The 25,521-nt window shown below is 41.7% G+C and overlaps 1 protein-coding gene across 20 annotated transcripts in view; it reads left to right on the top strand.

The window, feature by feature from the left end:
• Positions 1–19,358: 19,358 nt before the first annotated feature.
• ZMYM4 (zinc finger MYM-type containing 4) overlaps positions 19,359–25,521 on the top strand; it is a 154,049-nt gene continuing 147,886 nt past the window's right edge. For 3 of the 20 annotated variants that reach the window (XM_063782907.1, XM_063782861.1, XM_063782903.1), the window contains exon 1: positions 19,665–19,783. Coding sequence is in view for 2 of the 20 variants with exons in the window: in XM_009453500.5 (XP_009451775.2) it covers positions 19,745–19,792 (48 nt within the window). In the remaining 18 variants the exon portion in view is untranslated. Of the gene's footprint in view, positions 19,793–25,521 lie in introns of all 20 variants that reach the window. The other 17 variants (XM_001166982.6, XM_024357821.3, XM_024357822.3 and 14 more) reach the window with 17 other exon arrangements.

Below are 25,521 nucleotides of genomic sequence, written 5' to 3'. Positions count from 1 at the left end.
ATCTTGGCTCACTGCAACCTCCGCCTCCCAGGTTCAAGCTATTCTTCTGCCTCAGCCTCCTGAATAGCTGGGTCTACAGGCACCTGCCACCACACCCGGCTAATTTTTGTATTTTTAGTAGAGATGGGGTTTCACCACATTGGCCAGGTGGGCAGATCAGAAGGTCAGGAGTTTGATACTATTTTAAGTGAAATTGTTTTCTTAATTTATTTTTTGGATTATTCATTTTTAGTGTATAGTAACAAAACTGATTTTTATGTGTTGATTTTGCATCCTTCGACTTTGCTGAATTCACTTATGAGTTTTAACAATTTTTTTGTGGAATCTTTAGGGTTCTGTATATCTGAGATCATGTCATCTGCAAACAAAGCTAATTTTACTTCTTTGTTTTCAATTTGGAAGTCTTTTATTTATTTTTCTTGCTCAATTGCTCTAGCTAGGACTTCCATTGCTACATGTAAGTGGTAAAAGCAGGCATCTTTGTTTTGTTCCTGATTTTAGAGGAAAAGATTTTAGTCTTTCACCAGTGAGTATTATGTTGGCTGTGGGTTTTCATATATGCCCTTTATTGTATTGAGGTAATTTCCTTCTATTCCTGGCTTGTTGAGTGTTTTTATCACAAAAAAAGTGTTAAATTTTATAAAATGGGCCAGGCTCATTGGCTCATGCTTGTAATCCCAGCACTTTGGGAGGCCAAGGTGAGTGGATCACTTAAGCTCAAGAGTTTAAGACCAGCCTGGGCAACATGGTGAAACCCCACCTCTACAAAAAATACAAAAATTAGCCAGCATGGTGGCACATGCCTGTAATCCCAGCCTCTTGGGAGGCTGATGTGGGAGATTGTTTTAGCCTGGGAGGCAGAGGTTGCAGTAAGGCAAGATCATGTCACTGCACTGTACTCCAGCCTGGGTGACAGAGTGAGACCCTGTCTCAAAAAAAAAAAATTATAAAATGATTCTTGATTTTCTTTTTTTGTGTGTGTCATTGAAATAATTATGCTTTTTTTTCCTCCTTCATTCTGTTGATGTGGTATACTACGTTGATTGATTTTCTTTTCTTTTTTTTTGTTTTGTTCTGTTTTGTTTTGTTTCTTTGAAACAGGGTCTCGCTCTGTCTCCCAGGCTGGATTGCAGTGGCACAGTCATGGCTCACTGCAGCCTCATACTTCTGGGCTCAAGCAATCCTTCCACCTCAGCCTCCCAAAGTGTTGGTATTACAGGCGTGAGCCACTATACCTGGCCTGATTTATTTTCATATGTTGAGCTATTCTTGCATTCCAGGAATAAATCCCACTTGCTCATTATAATGGTTTATTTTAGGTATCAACTTTTGGCAAAAAGGCATTGTGGCATGCACCTGTGATTCTAGCTAATTGGGAGGCTGAGGCAGGAGGATTGCTTGAGTTCAAGAGTTTAAGGCTATAGTATGCTATGATTGTGCCTATGAATAACTACTGGACTCTAGTCTGAGGAACATAGGGAGACCCTGTCTCAAAAAGAAAGAAAGAAAAAGGAAGGAAGGAAGGAAGGAAAAGGAAGAAAAAAGGAAAAGAAAGAAAGAGAAGAAAGAGAAAGAAAAGCAAGCAAGCAAGCAAGCGAGCTGGTAAAAGATTATTTCTAGGTGTGTCTGTAAGGGTGTTTCCAAATGAGATTGTCATGTAAGTCAGTGGACTGAGTGGGAAAGAAGCAATCTCAATGTAGACAGGTACCATCTAATCAGCTGGGGATCTAGATACAACAAAAAAGAAGAGAAATATACTGTCTTTTTTATTTTTATTTTTTTTACTTTTATTTATTTATTTATTTATTTATTTTTTGAGATGGAGTCTCTCTCTGTCGCCCAGACTGAAGTGCAGTGGCGCGATCTCGGCTCACTGCAAGCTCCGCCTCTCGGGTTCAAGCCATTCTCCCGCCTCAGCCTCCCGAGTAGCTGGGACTATAGGCGCCCGCCACCACGCCCGGCTAATTTTTTTGTATTTTTAGTAGAGACGGAGTTTCACCGTGTTAGCCAGGATGGTCTCCATCTCCTGACCTCGTGATCCGCCCGCCTCGGCCTCCCAAAGTGCTGGGATTACAGGCGTGAGCCACCGCGCCCGGCCGAGAAATATACTTTCTGGAGCTGGGACACTCTCCTTCTCCTGCCCTTGGATATCAGAACTCCAGGCTGTCCAGCCTTGGGATTCCAGAACTTACACTAATGGCCCCCTGCGTTCTCAGGTCTTTGGCCTTGGATAAGAATAATACCACTGGCTTCCCTGATTTTGGGGCTTTAGAACTTGGACTGAACCACACTCTGGCATCCCAGGGTCTCCAGCTTGCAGACAGCCTGTTGTGGACTTCTAAGCTTTCATAATCACATGAATCAATTCCCCTAATAAATCCATTTTCTCTCTTCCTCATATATATCTGGAGAACTCTGACTAATATAGTCATGATGTATAATCCTTTTAATATGCTGCTGAATTTGGCTTGCCATTATTTTGTTGAGATGTTGGCATCAATATTCATAAGGGATATATAGCTGTGGTTTTCTTGTACCTCTGTCTAGTTTTGGTATCAGAGTAACACTGGCTCATAGAATGAGTTAGGAAGTATACCCTTCTCTCCAATTTTTTAGAAGAGTTTGAGCAGGACTGGTGTTAATTCTTCTGTAAACACTTGATGGAATTAATCAAAAGCAAGTAAGTAGTGATAAACAGAAAAAAAAAAATGTTTGGTGGAATTCACCAGGGAAGGCATCTAACTAGTCCTGGGATTTCCTTTGTTGGGAGGTTTTTGATGATTGATTCTTTTTTTTTTTTTTTTAACTAGTTATATGGCTGTTCAGATTTTCTATTTCTTCATGATTCATTCTTGGTAGGTTGTATATTTCTGGGAATTTGTCCATTTCCTCTAGGTTATGCAAGTTTTTGGCATACAATTGTTCATAATTCTCTCATAATTCTTTTTACTTTTGCAAAATTGCTAGTAGTGCCCTGCTTTTATTATTGATTTTAGTTATTTGAGTCTTGTCCTTTTTTTCTTAGTCAATTTAGCTAAAGGTTTGTCACTTTCATTGATGTTTTTGAAGAAGTAACTCTTGGTTTTTTGATTCTCTCATTAGGTTAGTGTGAAGATTAAATAAGATAATGAGCTACAATTCCTAACAAAGAATGCAAATGGTCATGGTCATAGTTTAAGGAGTTGTTCCTATTAAAATAGTTTTTTAAACTTTATTTTAAAAATTATTTATTTATTTACCAGGTTCATAGCTTCAACTAAAATAAAGAAATGAACAGAACAGTAAGATACTATTATTCTATCAAATTGTCATAGTTAGAAAAAGCCCCAGTTAGAAGTTACCCTCTAAGGACTGGGCACGGTGGCTCATGCCTGTAATCCCAGCATGTTTTGAGGCCAAGGTGGGCAGATTACCTAGGTCAGGAGTTCAAGACCAGCCTGGCCAACATGGTGAAACCCCATCTCTACTTAAAATACAAAAATTAGCCAGGAGTGGTGGCACGTGCCTGTAATCCCAGCTACTGGGGAGGCTGAGGCAGGAGAATCGCTTGAGCCCAGGAGGCAGAGGTTGCAACGAGCTGAGATAGCGCCATTGCACTCCAGCCTGGGCGACAGAGCGAGACTCCAAAAGAAGTCACCCTCTTGTGGGTGCGTATAGTTACTGGAAGGCGGCTTCTGGGATGTTGCTAATATTTTATTTATTAACCTGGGGACGGGTTTCGTGTTTTAAAAATTAATTGACCAATGGGGAGTTATTGTTTACTGGGTAGAGAATTTCTGTTTTGCAAGATGAAGAGAGTTATGAAGATGGGTGGTGACGGTTGCACAACAATATGAATGTACTTAATGCCACTGAACTGTATACTTAAAAATAGTTGAACGGCCGGGCGCGGTGGCTCACGCCTGTAATCCTAGCACTTTGGGAGGCCGAGGCGGGTGGATCACGAGGTCAGGAGATGGAGACCATCCTGGCTAACACGGTGAAACCCCGTCTCTGCTAAAAATACAAAAAATTAGCCGGGCGAGGAGGCGGGCGCCTGTAGTCCCAGCTATTCGGGAGGCTGAGGCAGGAGAATGGTGTTAACCCGCGGGGGGCGGAACCTGCAGTGAGCCGAGATCTCGCCACTGCACTCCAACCTGGGCGACAGCGAGACCGCATCTCAAAAAAAAAAAATAGTTGAATGGTAAGTTTTATGTTATGTATATTTCACCACAGTTTAAAAAAATCCATTAAGCATCTGGCTGCTGTGGCTCACACCTGTAATCCCAGCACTTTGGGAGGCCGAGGTGGGTGGATAGCAAGGTCAGGAGTTTGAGACCAGCCTGGCCAATATGGTAAAACCCTATCTCTACTAAAAATACAAAAATTAGCCGGGCATGGTGGCGGGTGCCTGTAGTCCCAGCTACTCGGGAGGCTGAGGCAGGAGAATCGCTTGAACCCGGGAGGCAGAGGTTGCAGTGAGCAGAGATCGCGCCACTGCACTTCAGATTTTCTGTTTCTTCATGCACTTCAGCCTGGGCGACAGAGCGAGACTCTGTCTCAAAAAAAAAAAAAATTCCATTAAGCCATACACTTGTGATTTGTGCCCTATTCTGTGTGTAAATTATATTTTAATTATATTTTAAAACTACAGTACCCAGCAATGGAAGCCTGCAGGAAGCAGACACTGCTAATGAAAGTGTAAATTGGTATCTTTTTGGAAGGCAATCTGGCAACATGTATCAAAAGCTACAATCTTTGACTCAGCAATTCTACTTCTAGAAATTTATCCTAAGGAAATATTTAGAAATTTGCAAAAGTCTGTGTACAAGGAAATTTACTGTAACGTTGCTTATATTGGGTACAAGTACATTTATTGTAACGTTATCACAGCAAGAAACTGGAAACCACCTAAATGTCCCACAAAAAGAGTCTGGTTAAATATATATATATATATATATATATATATATATATATGTATATATATATATATATATATATGTATATATATATGCCAGACATGGTGGCTCATGCCTGTAATCCCAGAGCTTTGGGAGGCCGAGGAAGGTGGATCACGAGGTCAGGAGTTTGAGACCAGCCTGGGCAACATAGTGAAACCCCGTCTCTACTAAAAATACAAAAATTAGCCCGGTGTGATGGCGGGTGCCTGTAGTCCCAGCTACTCAGGAGGCTGAGGCAGGAGAATCGCTTGAACCTGGGAGGTGGAGGTTGCAGTGAGCCAAGACGGTGCCATTGCACTCCAGCCTGGGTGAGAGAGAGAGACTCCATCTCAAAAAACAAAACAAAACAAAACAAAAAAATATATATGTATATAGTTTAGCCACACAATGGAATATGTAATGCTATCAAAAATGCTGTACATTAATCTTTATCATCAGGCAATATGTTTTGCGGCATTAAGTGGAGAAAAGGGAGAGATTAAATATGAAATTTATAAAAAGCACAAAAAATTTACCAGCAGTGTTTTGCAGTGGGCAGGCCTATGCAAACCTACCCCCAAGGTCCAAGGAAGCTAAGAGGCCAAAGAAAGAGGCTGACAAATCCAGTTTTTTTAGACAGAAACATTTATTTATTTATCTATTTCTTTTTCAAAAGAAATAGGGTCTCACTCTGTTGCCCAGGCTGGAGTGCAGTGGTGCAATCATAGCTCACTGTAGCCTCAAATTCCTGGGCTCAAGCAATCCTCCCTCTTTGGCTGCTCAAGTGCTGGGATTATAGGTGTGAGGCACTGCACCCAGCCTGGAAAGAAACATTTCATAGATACTTAGGAATAGAAGCCACGTCTGTGTCTCAGGCACTGACAAGACAAGATGGTGGATCCTCACCATTACCCCTCAGACCTAGGGCTCATGGTATGGGTAATTATTACTTGTTTTAATGTAAGTTGAACTAATCATTGTTGAATGGAAATCAATCGGTTACTGATTAGATGATTAGAAGTTGGAAATAGTATAGTGGGGAATAAAATGATTAATACTACTACGGGTAGACCATCAGGTAATACGTTTATATCATAAGGAAGGGGTATATGTGATTCAGGAAGGACATGTAGGACAACTGAAGTATGATACAATCAAGATTGCTTTGACCTAAGGGGTAGGATTTATGGTAAGTACGTGCTGTTACCCAAGAAACTATAGATAAATTGGAAATCTTAGAGGCCTTCTAGGAACAAGGGTTAATCAGAAGTCAACATGAAGGATTAGCATCCAAGATGGAATTGCTTTGGCTTCCACAAGAAGTCATCTACTTTGAGCAATGGAAATACATTGTCTTTTAATTTTCTTCCTCTTTTATTTGTTGTGTTGTATATTTTCTTTGAGAAACATGTGATACCCTTTGTAATAATAAAATGTATAAGTTATCAGTAATTAGAAAAAAATAAAATGCTTGGCACACAGTAGGTGCTCAAAAATGTTAGTGCCCCTTCCTTTCTTTGGAAAAGTAATTGCTGGGTGCTCATTATATGTGTTAGTCAGGGTTCTTCAGAGAAACAGAACCAAGAGAATGTGCAAACATATAGAGAGATTTATTTTAAGGAATTGGCTCATACTATTATGGAGGTTGGCAAGTCCAAAATCTTCAGAGTGGGTTGGCAGGATGGAGACCCAGGGAAGAGCCAATGTTGCAATTTAAGACCAAAGGCCATCTGCTGGGAGAATTCCTTCTTGCTCAGGGATGGGGGGTGATGAGGCAGTCAGTCTTTGTTCTATTAAGGCCTTCAACTGATCGGATGAGGCCAGCCCACAAACATTATGGAGAGCAATCTAATTTATTCAAAGTCCATTGATTGATTGATTGAGACAGAGTCTCACTCTATTGCCCAAGCTAGAGTGCAGTTGTGTGATCTTGGCTCACTGCAACCTCTGTCTCCCTGCTTCAAGCGATTCTCATGCCTCAGCCTCCCAAGTAGCTGGTATTACATACAGGTGTGTGCCATTACACCTGGCTAATTTTTGTATTTTTAGTAGAGATGGGGTTTCACCATGTTGGCCAGGCTGGTCTTGAACTTCTGGCCTCAGGTGATCCACCCACCTCAGCTTCTCAAAGTGCTGGGATTAAAGGTGTGAGCCACCACCCCCAGCCCAAAGTCCACTTACTTAAATGTTAATTAAGCTCATCCAAAAAATACTCTCACAGAAACATTCAGAATAATGTTTGACCAAATATCCGAGCACTATGGCCCAGACAGGTTGACACATAAAATTAACCCTCACATTCCCCTTCTATAAGGTTTGCCTGTGGGCACCTGGTGAGAGGTAGCAGAAAAAGAAAAAAGGACTTAGCTCCTTGGACCAATTGAGTGTTTCCAAGAGACATGAACTTACCATGAAAACCAGCATACCCACAAATTCTTTATTATTTATTTATTTAATTATTATTATTTGAGACAGAGTCTCTGTCTCCCAGGCCAGAGTACAGTGGCATGATGACAGCTCACTGCAGCCTCAACCTTCCAGGATCAATTGATTCTTCTGCCTCAGCCTCCAAGTAGCTGGTACTACAGGCGTGTGCCCCCACACCAGCTAATTTTTATATTTTTTGTAGATATATTGTCCAGCTGCAAACTTGTTAAATCTGCTTTAAGGTTTTCACAAACTATAAAATGACGCCGTTGGCCTCACTCTAGGAAGTGGTCACTTTAGGTTTGTTCATACATGAAGATGCCCAAGATAGAGTGATCGAAACTGAATAGGACAGACCACTGTGTCTGGGAGAAAATTAACACTCTTTTCCATGTTACTTCCCATTTTCATCCTAGGAGCTGGAGCTTGCTGTGTCTCTAGGCTACCACTGCTGTTCCTGTGAGGCCACAAAGGGAACTGATTGTGTTGACCTGGCTTGACCTGTGCTGCTATTGGTTTTAAATATTTTTTTCTTCCAATGTTTGCCTGCATACCTTCCCTTATTGCTGTTTTTTTATTTTGTACAACGCTGTTAGGAGATATTAATTTGAAGTTTATGTAAAGGTTGCAAATTGGGGGCATTGCAGATATTTATTGTTGGCTTATATGGAAAGTTTAAAACTATTTTACTTAATTGACAGCACTCAAAAACTGAGAAATTCCATGCTATATCCATACAATGGAATATTACTCAGCCATAAAAGGAAATGAAGGTCAGGTGTGGTGGCTCACGCCTGTAATCCCAGCACTTTGGGAGGCCGAGGGTGGGCAGATCACGAGGTCAGGAGATCAAGACCACTCTGGCCAACATGGTGAAACTCCGTCTCTACTAAAAAATACAAAAATTAGCTGGGCATGGTGGCACGTGCCTGTAGTCTCAGCTACTTGGGAGGCTGAGGCAGGAGAATCACTTGAACCCGGGAGGCGGGTTGCAGTGAGCTGAGATGGCACCACTGCACTCCAGCCTGGTGACAGAGTGAGACTAGGTCCCCCTCACCAAAAAAAGAAAAAGGAAATGAAGTACTGATACATGTTACAACATGGCTGAACCTTGAAAACAGTATCCTAAGTGAAAGAAGTCAGTCATGAAAAATCACATATTGTATGAGTCCATTAGTGTGAAATGTCTAGAATAGGGAAATCTATAGAGACAGGAAGTAGATTAGAGGTTGCTTAGGAATGCAGGGGGAGCAGGGGCCACGGAGACAGGAGAGCAATAGCTATAAGTGTATTTTTTTGAGGTGATGAAAATATTCTAAAAGTGACTGTGGTGACTGTGGTAGCTCACACCCGTAATCCCAGCACTTTGGGAGGCTGAGGCGGGCAGATCGCCTGAGGAAGGGGTTCGAGGCCAGCCTGGCCAACATAGTGAAATCCTGTCTCTACTAAAAATATACAAATTAGCTGGGTGTGGTGGTGTGCGCCTATAATCCCAGCTACTCAGGAGGCTGAGGCAGAAGAATCACTTGAACCCAGGAGGTGGAGGTTGCAGTGAGCCGAGACTGCACCACTGCATTCCAGCCTGGGCAACAGAGAGAGACTCCATCTCGAAAAACAAACAAACAAACAAATACCCACTGAATCATACATGTTAAATGGGTGACTTGTATGGTATGTAAGTTATAGCTCAGTAAAGCTATTTTTTAAAAATTGGGTTCTGAGTACATATCCAAAATAATTGAAAGCAGGGTCTCAACGAGATGTTTGCACACTCATGTTCATAGCAGCATTATTCACAATAACCAATAGGCAGACAACTCAAGTGTCCATTGATGGATGAATGGATAAACAAATGTGGTATATACATGCAATGTAATATCATTCAGCCTTAAAAAGGAAGGAAATTCTGACACATGTTGCAACTGGATGAACCTTGAAGACTTTATGCTAAGTGAAACAAACCTGTCACAAAAGGACAAATATTGTATGATTTATTTATATGAGGTATTTAGACTAGTCAAATTCATAGAAACAAAGAATGTTGATGGCCAGGGGCTGGGGGGAGGGAAAATAGAATTATTGTTTATTGGGTATTGAGGTTCAGTTTTGCAAGATAAAAAAGTTCTGGAGAGTGAATGCCCAACAAAGTGAATATTCTTAACATGACTGAAATGTAAGCTTAGGCCAGCTGGTGGCTCAAGCCTGTAATCCAGCACTTTGGGAGGCTGAGGCAGGCAGATCACTTGAGTTCAGGAGTTCGAGACCAGCCTGGCCAACACGGTGAAACCCCATATCTACTAAAAATAAAAAAAAATTAGCCAGGCGTGGTGGCATGCGCCTATAATCCCAGCTACTAGGGAGGCTGAGGCAGGAGAATCGCTTGAACCCAGGAGGTGGAGGTTGCAGTGAGCCAAGATCATATCACTGCACTCCAGCCCAGGCAACAGAACAAGACTCTGCCTTAAAAAATAAAATAAAATAAAATAAAATAAATAAATTGGGAAATTTCAAATACAGTCCAATTTCTGAGTTAGCAATGTGAAGATCTGACAAGGCTGGGCTGGCATTCCCTCTTGGGAAGAATATCCTGGAATAAGTAGTGGCTGCCCCGCCAGAGAGGGCATGAGCTTTCTGCTATTCCACTTGGGGTTTTTTACTCATTTATGCTGCTTGCTAGCTCCTGTAAGCATTTACATTTGCAACCTTGGTTCTGGGGTAAGTATTTGCATTTGTAACCTTTGTCCTGAAATTGTCTAAACTTGGAGTCAGACAGCCTAAACATCTATCAGGTTCCTCCTCTTATTAGCTATGTGGCCTTGGTGACAACCTATGGTCACTTAACCTATGAGAGTCTGTGTCCAATCCTGTAAAATAATGTGGATAAAATGTTCTCTAACAGGCAAGATGAAAATGTGTGTGAAAATACCTTGTAAGCAATAAATTGCTGTTCATACAGAAAGCATGATAAGTAACACTTGTTCCAATCCTGTTGTTTAATGTATGCTGGATATTTTATTGATGATAACATTATTTTTTCATTTATTTCAGCTCTTTACTATTTTAATCAGAATTCTGAGGGAACTAGTTTAAAAGTTATTTGATTTGAAAAATAAGTAATATATTTGCATAATTCAAAAACTAAAAACGTATAGAAGGAAGGTTATTCCCTCAATCTTCCTTTATCCTGGAAGTTACAAATTGTAGTAGTTACATTTGTAACTACTACATATGTAGTAGAAGTAACGTACTACTTCTGTAGTAGAAGTTACATATGTAACGTACTACTTCTGTAGTAGAAGTTACATATGTAACGTACTACTTCTGTAGTAGAAGTTACATATGTAACGTACTACTTCTGTAGTAGAAGTTACATATGTAACGTACTACTTCTGTAGTAGAAGTTACATATGTAACGTACTACTTCTGTAGTAGAAGTTACATATGTAACGTACTACTTCTGTAGTAGAAGTTACATATGTAACGTACTACTTCTGTAGTAGAAGTTACATATGTAACGTACTACTTCTGTAGTAGAAGTTACATATGTAACGTACTACTTCTGTAGTAGAAGTTACATATGTAACGTACTACTTCTGTAGTAGAAGTTACATATGTAACGTACTACTTCTGTAGTAGAAGTTACATATGTAACGTACTACTTCTGTAGTAGAAGTTACATATGTAACGTACTACTTCTGTAGTAGAAGTTACATATGTAACGTACTACTTCTGTAGTAGAAGTTACATATGTAACGTACTACTTCTGTAGTAGAAGTTACATATGTAACGTACTACTTCTGTAGTAGAAGTTACATATGTAACGTACTACTTCTGTAGTAGAAGTTACATATGTAACTACTACTATGACATATGTAGGTACTACTACCTATGTAGCAGAAGTTACAAATATGTAACTACTGTTTTTTTTTGTATCTTTCCAGAATTTTAAAGTGCATATTCTGGGCCCCTCACAGTGGCTCACACCTGTAATCCCAGCACTTTGGGAGGCCGAGGCTGGTGGATCACCTGAGGTCAGGAGTTCAATACCAGCCTAGCCAACATATAGTGAAATCCCATCTCTGCTTAAAAAAATACAAAATGTGCTGGGCGTGGTGGTGTGCACCTGTAGTCCCAGCTCCTTGGGAAGCTGAGGCAGGGGAACTGCTTGAACCCGGGAGGTGGAGGTTGCAGTGAACCGAGATTGTGCCACTGCACTCCAGCCGGGCAAGAGAGCAAGACTTGGTCTCTCTCTAAAAAAAGTAAATAAATAAAATTTTAAAAGTGCATATTCTGTTTTTCTTTCTTTGTGGGGGGGTGAATTTTTTTTTTTCTTTTTTTTTGAGATGGAGTTTTGCTCTTGTTGCCCAGGCTGGAGTGCAATGGTGTGATCTCGGCTCACCTCCGCCTCCCAGGATCAAGCGATTCTCCTGTCTCAGCCTCCCGAGTAACTGTGACCACAGGCGCATGCCACCATGCCAGGTTAGTTTTTGTATTTTTAGTAGAGATGGGGTTTTATCATATGGTCAGGCTGGTCTCCAACGCCTGGCCTCAGGCGATCCGCCTGCCTCGGCCTCCCAAAGTGCTGGGATTACAGGCATGAGCCACTGCACCCAGCTGGCGGGAATGATTTTTAATATAAAACTTTTTAAAACTTTACTTTTGAAAATAATTTCTGCATTACTGAAAGCAATGTTGCTGTTATTATTGTCATTATTTTAGGAGCTGAAAACCACTCATGATTATTCAGCTGGGTTACAATACTGTTACTTGCCAGGCTACGTTCTTTACCTTTTCTTTCTGCCATGCAAAATATCTAACTCACCAGCATTAACTGTGCTCATCTTTCATCTTTTCTCTTTCTCTTTCTTTCTCTTTCTTTCCTTCTTTTCTTTCTTTCTTTCCCTCTTCCTCCTCCTCCTCCTTCTCTCTTCCTCCTCCTTCTCCTTCTCTCTTCCTCCTCCTCCTCCTTCTCTCTTCCTCCTCCTTCTCCTTCTCTCTTCCTCCTCCTCCTCCTTCTCTCTTCCTTCTCCTTCTCCTCCTCCTTCTTCCTCCTTCCTCCTCTTCTTCCTCTTCTCCTTCTTCCTCCTTTTTCTCCTTCTCGTTCTTTTTTTTGGACAGGATCTCACTATTTGCCCAGGAGACTGGAGTGCACTGGCTATCCACAGGAACAATCATAATTCACTACAGCCTCCCAAGAAGCTGGGATACAAGCACATGCTGCCACGCCCAGCTTCAATGTGCTCATCTTTAATATATCCTGGTTAGTACTGAATTGTATCTCATCCAGTAGAACTTGAAGAACAAGGTTTATAGAAGAAGTACACTGAATTTACTGGCTGGGCGCAGTGGCTCATGCCCAGCACTTTGGGAGGTAAAGGTGGGAGGACTGCTTGAGGCCAGGAGTTCAAGACCAGCTTGGACAACATAGAGAGACCCCATCTCTAAAAAATATTTTAAAAATTAACCTGGAGTGGTGGCACAGGCCTGTAGCCCTAGCTACTTAGGATGCTGAGGTGGGAGGATCCCTTTAGCCCAAGAGTTTGAGGTTATAGTGAGCCATGATCACACCACCATACTCCAGCCTGGGCAACAGAACAAGACCCTGTCTCTAATATAAATAAATAAATAATCAATCAATGAACTGATATTTAGCTTCCTTTGCAGAAAAAAACAATAATTATGATAATTCTAAAGAATGCATGTCCCAGGGACTAAATACCAGATGGAGAACTGACTTCTAGAGTTGGATTTACCCCAGGATGCGTGATTTCTTTTTGACCTGCCTGGTTATCTACTTCCTGGCTCTTCTCTACTGTCTCACCCTCATGTCCATGGTTTGTCTCAGCTTGGAGGCAGAGGTTTTGGAGGCCATGTCCTTTATTTTATTTTATTTTATTTTATTTATTTATTTATTTATTTATTTTTGAGATGGAGTTTTGCTCTTGTCGCCCAGGCTGGGGTGCAATGGTGCAATCTCAGTTCACTGCAACCTCTGTCTCCCAGGTTCAAGCGATTCTCCTGCCTCAGCCTCCCGAGTTCAAGTAGCTGGGATTACAGATGCCTGCCACCATGCCCAGCTAATTTTTGTATTTTTAGTAGAGACAGGGTTTCACCATGTTGGCCAGGCTGGTCTCGAACTCCTGACCTCAGATGATCCACCCTCCTCAGCCTCCCAAAGTGCTGGGATTACAGGCATGAGCCACTGCGCCTGGCCCATGTCATTTATTTGACCTTTCCAATGTATTTGGTCATGGTTTACTATTTTTAATGTGCATTAGTGATTCCCATCTTTTAAAAAAAGATTTCTTGGGCCACATTCCTCTCCAATAGCACTCTATTTCTCTAATCTTTTTCAAAGTGAAACTTCTTGAAAGAATTGTTCACATTCACTGTTTCTATGTCTTCATCTCTTGTTCTCTCTTCCAGCCACTCCAATCGTGCTTATGTTTAAACAAATCCACTGAAATAATTCTAGTCCAGATCACTAAAGATCTTTCAATCGTATCATCAATTCTTGGGCCTCATCTTACTTGTCCTCTCAGTGACATCTGAAAAAGTAGTAATTGAGCCTCTCCCAAAACACTCTTTATTTGGTTACTGAGACCACAAATTCTCCTGACTTTCCTGCTACTTGGCTGATTCTCTTCCTCCTTCTGAGCTGTAAATATTGGGGTGCCTCCGGATTCATTTCAATATACGTGCTCTTGGTAACTCTATCAAGTCTATGGCTTATACCAATGACTCTCATATTTCTATCTCTAGCCCTGTTATCTCTCCTAAGCTTCAGATTTGAATATCTAACTGCTATTCAACATTTCCACTTGGATGTCTAGAGGCATCTCAAATTTATCATGTCCAAGACATCTTCCTTCCTTCTCTGCCCACTTTCTCACATCTGCTCTCTTCTTCTCCATTTCAAATAATGGGCAACAGCATTAACCTATCTATTCAGGCTAAAAAGCTAAGAATCATCCCTAAATCACTTTTTCTTTCACTCCCAGCGCCCAATTCATTAGCAGCAATTCTGTGGGCTACACCTTCAAAATACATATATCCTGAATCTAATTTTTACTATCTCCAATGCCAATGCCCTAGGCTAAGTCATTGTTCTCTTACCTGGACTGCCACAAAGCCTCGTAACTTACATCCACCCTTGCTCCTTTATGGCTCATTCTGCAATGCACATGGTATCCAGAGGGTTCACATCATTTTTTTTTTTCCAAAGACTTCAATGGCTTTACATCATACACAGAAAATTACAAATCCTTACCATGGCCTCCAAGGATCTTCATAATTTGTCTTTGTCTGCTTCTCTGACTTCATCTTCTGCCCCATCTCACTTGGTTCTAGTAACATCGGCACCTTGCTTTTCTTGAACACTTCAAGTTTGTTCCTGCCAAGGGGTTTTACACTTCCTGCTCCCTTTGACTGGAATGCTCTGACCCAGACATTTGCACAGATGGTTCTCAGTCATGAGTTCATGATTTAAGTTTTAGTTCAAATGTCACCTCCTAGCCAGGTGCGATGGCTCACAGCTGTAATCTCAGCACTTTGGGAGGCCGAGGTAGAAGAATCACTTGAGCCCAGGAGTTTGAGGCTCCAGTGAGCTATGAAGGTGACACTGCACTCCAGCCTGGATGACAGAGCAAGATCCTGCCTCTTTTTTTTTTTTTTTTGATACAGAGTCTCACTTTGTCGCCCAGACTGGAGTGCAGTGGCACGATCTTGGCTCACTACAACCTCTGTCTCCTGGGTTCAAGCAATTCTCCTGCCTCAGCCTCCCGAGTAGCTGGGATTACAGGCATGTGCCACCATGCCCAGCTAAATTTTGTATTTTTAGTAGAGACAGGGTTTCACCACGTTGGCCAGGCTGGTCTGGAACTCCTGACTTCAAGTGATCCACCTGCCTTGGCTCCCAAAGTGCTGGGATTACAGGCATGACCCACCGTGCCCAGCCAAAACCCTGTATCCAAAAGAAAAGAAAAAGAAAAACAAAGTCACCTCCTCGGAAAATATTCACTGACTAACATATCTAAAGTAGCCCCACTACAGTTATTTTTCATCCCACTTGTTTTACTTTCTTCCTAACATTTTCTGAATGGATCTACCTAAATGTCCAATGTAGTTTAAAACATATTTGAATCTAATGGTTAGAATTCTGTTAGTTAATAATTTCTTTTGGAAAGAAACACTGTATCTTTCCTGTGGCTGCCCTCTCCCTCTGAGTGAGTATCTAAAATAACGTCTGCATCTATGAGGCATTATGACTTTGGGGAAGCCTGAGACCTTGAATCTATTCGGAGTCCCTGACCTCTCAGGATGCTCTACAGCCTGTTGTTAAGAGAGTGGAATGTTTTGTAGCCTGGCCTCGCTAAGTTTGCTCAGAGCCTGAAGGCAAACCACACAGCTCTTCCTGAGGTCTGGCTGTTACTACTTTTTGTTCCTGGCCCAGTGTAATTTACAGAGCTACTTCCTCCTATACTTGCCAGCCAGCATTCTTGGCTACTTTCCTTATTCTTCTACAGGGTATGTGGGAACTTCTGGATATCTTCTCTCGCAGGAGCTAAGGACCACTCACTTGCAGAGCTCCGCCCAAAACCCTGTACCTAATTTTGTGTATGTAATTCTGTGTTCTTTTTCTTAAAAACAAAACAAAACAAAACAAAACAAACAAACAAAAAAACTCTCCCTCTACCCCCATCACGTAAGCTTCAAGATCTGTAAAACCTGGATTCATCTCTGGCTGAGAGACACTCTGAGGAGCTAAATGCAGACCTGCTCTTTTTTCCCAACTACATCAGGGCATGACTTTTGCTCATATGTGGCTGTCTGCTTGTTGGTATGGGCATAGTCTGCAAGTCATCTCTACTTGGAATCTTAAACAGGAGCAGAGTAAGAATCCTCTCTGCCTTGAAGAGCTGGAATGGGAAGACAGGAGCACATGTCTCTCAATGATGCCTCTCTTACTTCTCTCTTTGTTCTTCTTCTCTCTACCCTTTTATTAAAAGAGTCAGACTTTTCTTTTATTTCCCTATACGCAGCCTCATGGCTTAGCTGTCCTGGATGGAAGGATATTTGGGTGGAAGGCATTTCCTGTGGAGTATGTAAAAACTCTATGAAATTATTATGTGCTGAGCTTCATAGGTTAAATGGAACTAAGAAAATTTAGCAAATTCTTTTTCTCTCCATTCTGTTCTCTCCTGATTGGGAAAATAAGTCTCAAGGCTACATTTCAAGCAAGAGTCTATGACAGAAGATGACTTAAGAAAGTTAAAAGAAATCTGTTTGATATTTGCAAGATACTAGCCCCATTATAGTCTAGTTTTTTTTTTTTTTTTGAGACAAGTCAGAGCACTGAACTTGTAGGTGAAATATCCCATTTAAAATGTTGATATATGATTTAACTTTTTTTTAAAAAAAAAGATAATGGCCGGGCGCGGTGGCTCACGCCTGTAATCCCAGCACTTTGGGAGGCCGAGGCAGGCGGATCACAAGGTCAGGGGATCAAGACCCTCCTGGCTAACACAGCGAAACCCCGTCTCTACTAAAAAAAAAAAATACAAAAAATTAGCCAGGCATGGTGGCGGGTGCCTGTAGTTCCAGCTACTCGGGAGGCTGAGGCAGAAGAATGGTGTGAACCCAGGAGGCGGAGCTTGCAGTGAGCCCAGATCGCGCCACTGCACTCTAGCTCAATGACAGAGTGAGACTCTGTCTCAAAAATAATAATAATAATAATAATAATGATACTCATATGGTATTAGGAACCAACAGTGTTCTAGGAGATTTAGAGATGTTAACTAATTTAATCCTCTTGGTGTCCCATTTTACAGATAAGGAAAGTGAGGCACAGGACAATTACCTTGACCAAGATCATATAGCTATACACAATACAAATCAAATGCATTTCTGTGGGACAGATTTGGTCACAAGGCCACCAATTTACAATGTCTACTTTACGATATTTCAAATAAGTCAGAAAGAACAAGGCTTTGAATTCTGACTTGGCCTCTGTGCTGAATGATCTTGGACTAGTCACTTAAGCTCTGTGAATCCTTCTATAAAATTATGATTAACTTTTCAGTGCTCACTAAATGGTTTTCTCTTGTCTTATTCCTCCATATGGATGACTGCCCTGAACATTCATGTTATGCTTGTATATTATCTGAAATGCACAAATCCCACCTATTATTCGAGACCTAACACATTGCTAATACCTCCAGAAACAGTCTGTGTAGGACAGAGCCCTGAGGATCAAGATGTCTGTTTCAGTCTTGATACTGTTACTAATCCTGTGTGTGATCTCAAGCAAATCATATCTTCTCTAAGCCTCAGAGGCTCCATCTTGAAAATGTGGAGTTAGACTAAACTAATAAGTTTAAACTGTGATCTGAGAAACTCAACATTTCTGTAATGATGGGAGGGGGCATGAAAGGAGAGAGAGTGCAAGGGTGAAGCTGGGTGAATAGACTAGTGGGTTCCCCACTTACACTCCCAACTTAGCAGCTCCACATTTTAAACCACCAGATTTTATTAGAAGGGAGTATTCCACTGCCAATAAAACAGGTGGAAACCACTACAAGTTTTATGTAGCCACATTCCCTGGAATTATCTTTTCTTGGCTCCTCTTTTCTTTCTTGTCCTGGACATGGAACTAAAGGGAACATGTTTTTAAAATTCTGGCTGAAATGAACATATTTCTTTGTCCTTCTTTCTTCTCTCCTACTGAGGAGTGAAATTAAAGACAGTGCTAAAGGCATAAGCAAGGCCAGTATGGAAACTTCCAGCAATTTCACCAACAGTTTTCAGCAAAATATTACAGATTAGAAAACATCTGTTTCAGAATAGCTACCAAGTGCTAAATAAAACAGAAAACAGAAGTTACATCTCATTATCCTGTGACTTCAGGAGCTATCATTCCCACTTGAATATGTCTTGTCATGGGAAATGACCTTCAGGAGGCATCTTCTTTGTATTTCTTACTATATGTCTCCCCACTGTCCCTGAACTATCATTATAAACTTAATTTTTTCTCCACCCAACGCTTGTGGGAACTAGAATGAACAGAAGAGGAATGAATGAAGCCCTCATTTTTTTCAGCGATTTTCAGCTTAGGACCCAGTTTTGGAACAAGATAGACCCAAATCTACTTCCTGGTTTCCTGCTTAGAAATAAGATGCTTATCCTTTAAGGCAGATTGTCAAGCTCCTTCAATAGAGGTGAATGAGGACACCCATCATCTGCAAATCATTACATCTTCACAAGAGAATTATGATATTCTCCAAATACCATGAAACTTCAATTTTTAATCTTCTAGGGATATCAAATTAAACCAAATTTATCTCTCGCCTGAAGACAGCCTGGAGGACTGAGACTGTAATCTTGATTCCAACTCCACACCAGCCATTAGTTACATTGGGACAAATTCCTTCCCATGATCAGGCTGCAATTTTATCATTGGGAGCACTGGAGTAAATGGTTCCCTAAGATCCTTCTCCATTTTGATGTTCTAAGGATAAATTACTATTGAAGAAATTATTTCCAGTTGTTGGTTCAATCTTCAAAATCACCAAAAGCTTTGATTTTAAGGTGAGGTTATAGGAGTTGGCTCTTGATATTCTATGCCTTGTGCTTCAGAACAGGCAGTCGAAAGGGAGGAAAGTTGGTTTTCCTTGAGATGACTGTCTTGTTCCCTCATTGGTTTGGGATTCTTCATGTTCAGAGGTCCACTGAGAACTTCAGCTTACCATGACTTTCCCTCTTTAATGGTACCACTGTAGTCAGGTGTAAGATGGTGATGTGGAACCCTTCACTGACATTGCACCCAATTCTCCAGATTGTCTTTCCAGTAATTTCTTTCATTTCTCCTTCATCCCTGCGTCATGGTCCCTTTAAGGGAGCGGCCATAGTTGAGTGGTGGGAGCAGCTGCTGGCAGCAAAGAGACTTGCAGGATTTGGCCTACCCATGGCCACTTACCGCGCACGCTCAGGACCGGGGGCTTGGTGGGAAAGGAAGGAGGGACTTAGGGTGCGCCTGCGCATCAGGGGCGCGCGCAAGGGGCTGATTTGGTGATCCCTTTAAGAAACCGCAGGCGGAGGAATTTCTCTGAGAGAAAATAATCCTACTCACGGGGCCCCTTGGAGGCCATTAACCCCCCGAGTCCCGGCCCCCACCCCGTCCCCGGGCAGGCCCTCCCGCCCACGCGCGGACCCGTGGGATCTCAGAAGCTGCGGCCCGGCGCGCGGCATCCGCCCCCTCCCCACTCTCGGCGCAAGGCCCGGCCGGGTCCGGGGAAGCTGCCGCGAGGCGGCCGTGCCTGCAGTGTGGGCGGGGGCCGGGGGGCCGAGAGGTACCGCCGCCACCGCGCGGGGAGCCGCAGCGGTTCCGAGCGGGGCCCAACATGGCGGAGAGAGAGGTGGAGTCCGGCCCCCGAAAGAGGGTAGGTGAGGTGAGGCAGAACTCGGGCGGCGGGGGGCGGGGCGCGGCCCGGGGCCGGGAATGGGCCATACTCAGGTTCGTGGAGGGGTCGCCGAGGCCCAGTTAGGACAAGGTTGCGGGCAGGTCTGAGGCAGCCTTGGGTCCGGAGCGCGCTGGCGAGCGGTCCCTTGGCAGGTGGGACAAAGATTTGGTGCTGGGTGGGGGGGAGGGGAGGGGGCCGTTGTTTGCCTTCCTCCCCCCCGACCTTCCCCAGCACTGGGGTGGGATATCTAGGCCCAGGGAGGGGAGGTGTCAGATTCTTAAGTGCATCTTTAGTGCATCTTTAGTACATCAGAGTCTGGAAGTTTAACTGGGGAGAGGTCAGGTGGGGGTGGTGGTGGCGGGAATAAGTCGTGGAGGGGTCTCAGGAGAAATAACCGGAGGGTTCTTCAGTAACACCATCGCGAATTCATTTTCCTGCCTCCTTTCCCCTCCCCCCATAGCCGTTATCTAGACCAAAGTCGGGGTGGTGGTCTTACCTGTGAAGAAGTGGGATCGTTGGCATGTCCTGATTTAGGAGAAAGATTTTGGCTACTATGAATGTCATGTTCTAGCCTAGCCTCTTACTCGCAATTAGGGACTTGGAAGAATACGACAAGTTTTCTCATAACAGGGATGTACCCAATCAACCTGCAGAGGTGAAGCCAATTCTACATAGGAGTTGTTTGAATACCTTTTAAAGTTTGTCTGGAAACTTTCCTTATTTAATTCTGAGTGGTTTTTTTCAGATGGCGAACAATACTGTACTATCGATTGAGCAATATCCCTCACTTTTCTTTTACTTCCTCCCCGCTTAGCATGATAAGAAGTAAGTTTCCTTTTAGGAGTCTTCCTTTTGGGAATGGTTTCAGAAACGATCAATTAGCAAAAGGGCAAAAAATTACTACTTTATGAAGAATGCCCTTTCAGCTTAGCGTAAAATTAGTAATCTCGTAATGATGCTACAGCTGATGTTTTGAGTGCTTACTGTGTGCCTGGCACTGAGCTAAGACCTTTATGTGAAGAATTTAACTTCATAGTAACTCCTCCTAGAACCTATTTGCAGATGAGGAAATTTAGGTGTTGAGGGCTTAAGTAATTTACTTAGATCACACAGCTAGTTGCAAGGTTGAGGTAGGATTTGAATCCAGGTTTGTCCCAACTATAGTGCCTGTGTGGGATGCCACAGAGGAGTTTCTTTAATCTGTGTTTCTCTCCTTAAAAGCTTAAATTGTAAATGACCAAAGAAGTGTCAAGTATTATTTTTTCCAACAATTTATTAGGAAAATATTTTGAACTATCCGGCAATATTATAAAACTTACGGGGAGCAGTCATACACCCAACCGCCTAGATCCTACTGTTAACATTGCATTCCGGACATGCACAGTGGCTCACGCCTGTAATCCCAGCACTTTGGGAGGCCGAGGCGGCAGGATCACTTGAGGCCAGGAGTTCGAGACCAGCCTGGCCAACATGGTGAAACCCCGTCTCTACTAAAAATACAAAAAATTAACCCGGCGTGGTGGCGGGTGCCTGTAATCCCAGCTATTCGGGAGGCTGAGGCAGGGGAATCGCTTGAACCTGGGAGGCAGTGGTAGCAGGGAGGCGGTGGTAGCAGTGAGCCGAGATCGTGCTACTGCACTCTAGCCTAGGTGACAGAGGGAGACACTGTCTCAAAACCCCCTCCAAAAAAAAAATTGCATTCCACTTGTTTTATCATATATTTACCCCTCTATCCCTCTTTCTGTTCATCAGTCATGTTATTTTAATGCATTTCATCGTAGTGTTTTGAACAATAAATTTTTACCATTGATAAGTTTACGAAATGTTGGATTCACCTAATGCAATAATTAGTCATAGAGCAAGTTAAGCTGTATGATGGTATGTCCAAATAGTTTTGTAAGTATAAATGTTGTGTATGGAATGCATGTGTTTTGAAATTTTAAAATTTTCAAGTTGTGTTCAGTTTTGAACTAGATCCTTAACTGTGCTTGGATGAAGGCATATGGCATATAGTCCACCAATGAAAATATACAGGGTAAATTACTTAAGATATGTAACGTTAATTCAGGGAGATTTCTGCATCCAGTTGCTGTGAATGTTGTCATTCACCTTCTGTACTAGGATGTTCTAGGATATTCTAGAAAACATCGATGTGCGTTGACAACAAATTCAACTAGATTTTAAATATATTCTACCTCTTGTCGTACACTTAAAAGATGTTACTGGTCTTGTGAATCTTCTGCTAAAGGAATGCTGGAAAAAAAAAACCATACTGGTAGCAGTAAAAACTTTATTATTATTATTATTTTTGAGACAGAGTCTTGCTCTGTTGCCCAGGCTAAAGTGTGGTGGTGCAATCTCGGCTCATTGCAACCTCCGCCTCCCGGGTTCAATTAATTCTCCTGCTTCAGCCTCCCAAGTAGCTGGGATTACAGGCAAGCACCACCATGCCTGGCTAATTTTTGTATTTTTAGTAAAGATGGGATTTTGCCATGTTGGCCAGGCTGATCTCGAACTCCTGACCTCTGGTGATCAGCACACCTTGGCTTCCCAAAGTGCTGGGATTACAGGTGTGAGCTACCGGGCCTGGCCCAAAAGTTAATTTTATTTTTAACAACCTATAACATACGCAGCACTTGTATAGGTTTCCCCCATTATTTTGCCAGTTTCATCACAGAGGAAAATTACATTCATTAATTTTTGGAATTAATGGTGTGGTGGCACATGCTTCTAGTCCTCGCTATTCAGAGGTTGAGGTGGGAGCATTGCTTGAGCCCAGGAGTTGGAGGTTGCAGTGAGCTATGATATTGCCACTGCTCTCCAGCCTGGGTGACAGAGGGAAACCCCCTCTCTAGAAAAAGTAAAAATAATACATAAATAATATTTTTTGATCCATAATTCATTTTGTTTTTGATATTTCATTAGAATATTCGGTATGATTGTCTTAAATGGTATAAGTACTTTTTTCCACTTTTTTTTGGTGTGTGCCAAATTACATGTGGATTCCATATGTATACTCCAAGCCGATTAATGGGGACTATGCAGTACCATGTCTTTGGAAATTGACTGCCTTGAGGGAGTTGAAACAAACTATCCACATAGACTTAGATAGTAACTTTAGGCTATTCAATCTGAAATTGCATTGATGACATGGTATTGTACTTAATGATGCTTACTGCTTTTGACCTTTGTAATCATGTCACAAAAAAGTTGCTAAGCACCTGTGCTATTTCATAAGCTACATGCTAGGCATTGTGCTTTGTTACTTAGGGTCATTTAGGATAATATATGCTGGCTCTCTTGATAAATTGTGAACTCCTTTAACATAGTATCTATTTCATTGCTTTTTGCGTCTGGACATCTTGTGACCTCTACACAATAGGAACTCAAAAGACTTGCTGACTTATTTTTGTAAGAATAGCTTACCTAGTACAGCAGAGGCTCTATGGGTTGAGTACCAAGTTCTCTGCTTTGTAATTTTGAGGGGCTCTGTAAATCTTTCATAGCGTCCTTTACTCCCCAGAGTTCTCTCCTATGGATCCAGATTTAGGGATCTTCTGATTGTTCTGGATTATGGTTAGATGGGCAGGTGACTGCATTTTTTGTTGTTGTTTTTGAGATGGAGTCTTGCTCTGTCGCCCATGCTGGAGTGCAGTGGCGCTATCTCAGCTCACTGCAAGCTCCGCCTCCCGGGTTCACGCCATTCCTTCGCCTCAGCCTCCCGAGTAGCTGGGACTACAGGCTCCCACCACCATGCCCGGCTAATTTTTTGTTTCTGTATTTTTAGTAGAGACGGGGTTTCACCATGTTAGCCAGGATGGTCTCGATCTCCTGACCTCGTGATCCACCCGCCTCGGCCTCCCAAAGTGCTAGGATTACAGGTGTGAGCCACCACACCCAGCCGGTGACTGCATTTTAAGACCATTGGGTTAACAACCTTAAATTCTAGGTAGGCCTGCCTGATGTCTTGTTTTTATATTTGTGGGCAGTTGGAACACTTGTATTCAGAATATGCTGGAATGCTAGTCTCTCAATTTGTGAACACGGGGGAGCTGAGTATGTGGGTGGATCAGCGCTATATTCATCTATCATCTCTAGTATAGAGAGAATTAAGTTCATATCCTAGTGCCTATACATGAAGGCGTTACAGCAAGCATCACACCCACACAAATACATACTCACACACACACTTTAAAGTTGGCATATTATTTAATTTTTTTAGATGATAAAATTTTTGTTTTCTCAAATAGCTTTTAAGACTCATTAGGTAGGCTTATTATAAATGATTGAATTACTTATGCATGGCTATTATAATAACCAGTATGTTATGAAGTATGAGGTCTAACTAAATTGGGCGGCCATATTTTGTTGTAAAATCCTTGTCTTTTCAAAGTTTACATACAAAATAATAACTTTTGTAAATGTAAATATTACCCGGTCTAGTAAATTGTATTCATTTTCATACTTAAAATTCTGTGTGTATTAAATTTGAGATGTATATATCTGGTATGCTTAAAAAAGAGAGAAAGCATATGTATAAATAGTATGCTTCCATTTTTTGTGAAAAACAAAACAAAACGACCTTTCTTGCCTCCCCGCGTTTGTGTCTGTATATGCTTGTATATGTATGAACTTAGAGAAAATTGTGGAGGACACAGTTCAAGATATTACCATTGATTACCTTCAGTGGGTAGGGAGGAGAAACGAAAGAGAGTATAAGGGTGCAAATTTCACAAAGTGGAAAAAGTATTCATGGTATAATGCTAAGTGAAAATGTAGACTATAAAATGTTATCTATTAATATATAAATCTGTGAAAATTGAACACACATATAGACAGTAGAAAATATGAACAAATGAAAGCATTGACTTCATGATGTGATGGGATATGGAGAAGTTTTCTTTTGAATTTCTGTTATTTTAATATTTTATAATAAAATAATTGCAAAAGATTGATCCCTCTTAATTCCTTAATTAACTTTTTCTCTTTTCTGTCTTTTTGCTAAATGTATTACTTAAAAACATGGCGGTACATATCATTACAATATTTGCGATTTATATGTATGCAATGTGAATAATTTACTTTAAGAAAGTATTGACTCTGTTTAGAGACCATTTGAAGAGGCCATTCAAATACAGTGATTCTGCATTGTTTTCACACTGCTTCCCATCTTGTAACACACAGAGGCATCTGTAAATAATAATGCTTGTGGCTGGGTACAGTGGTTCATGCTTGTAATCCTAGCACTTTGGGAGGCCGAGGAAGGAGGATGGCATGAGGCCAGGAGTTTGAGACCATCCTGGGCAACATAGCAAGACCCCATCTCTACAATAAATTAAAAAAATTACCCGAGGTTTAGTAGCCTCGTCTACTCACGAGGCTGAGGTGGGAGGATTGCTTGGAGGATTGCTTGAGCCTAGGATTTCGAGATTGCATTGAACTATGATTGTGCTACTGCACTTTAGCCTGGGTGACAGAGCAAGAGAGACACTGTGTTTTTTAAAAAAAAAAAAAAAAAGGAGAGGCCATTCTAATACTGAGAATGATTCTGAGTTGTTTTCACACGCTGGTTCTTCCCATCTTGTAATAAGCAGAGACATCTATAAATAATGATAATACTTGGTATTTATAAACCCTTAAGTGCCAGTCATTTTTCTAAGTATTTTACATGTGATGTATTTTTCAACCACAATTATTGTCCCATTTTATAAATTAGG

The sequence above is a fragment of the Pan troglodytes genome, chromosome 1, assembly GCF_028858775.2.
Source record: "Pan troglodytes isolate AG18354 chromosome 1, NHGRI_mPanTro3-v2.0_pri, whole genome shotgun sequence".
NCBI classification, from domain to species: domain Eukaryota; kingdom Metazoa; phylum Chordata; class Mammalia; order Primates; family Hominidae; genus Pan; species Pan troglodytes.
Note: the sequence above shows the minus strand (reverse complement) of the source record. Positions and strands in the feature narration are given on the sequence as shown.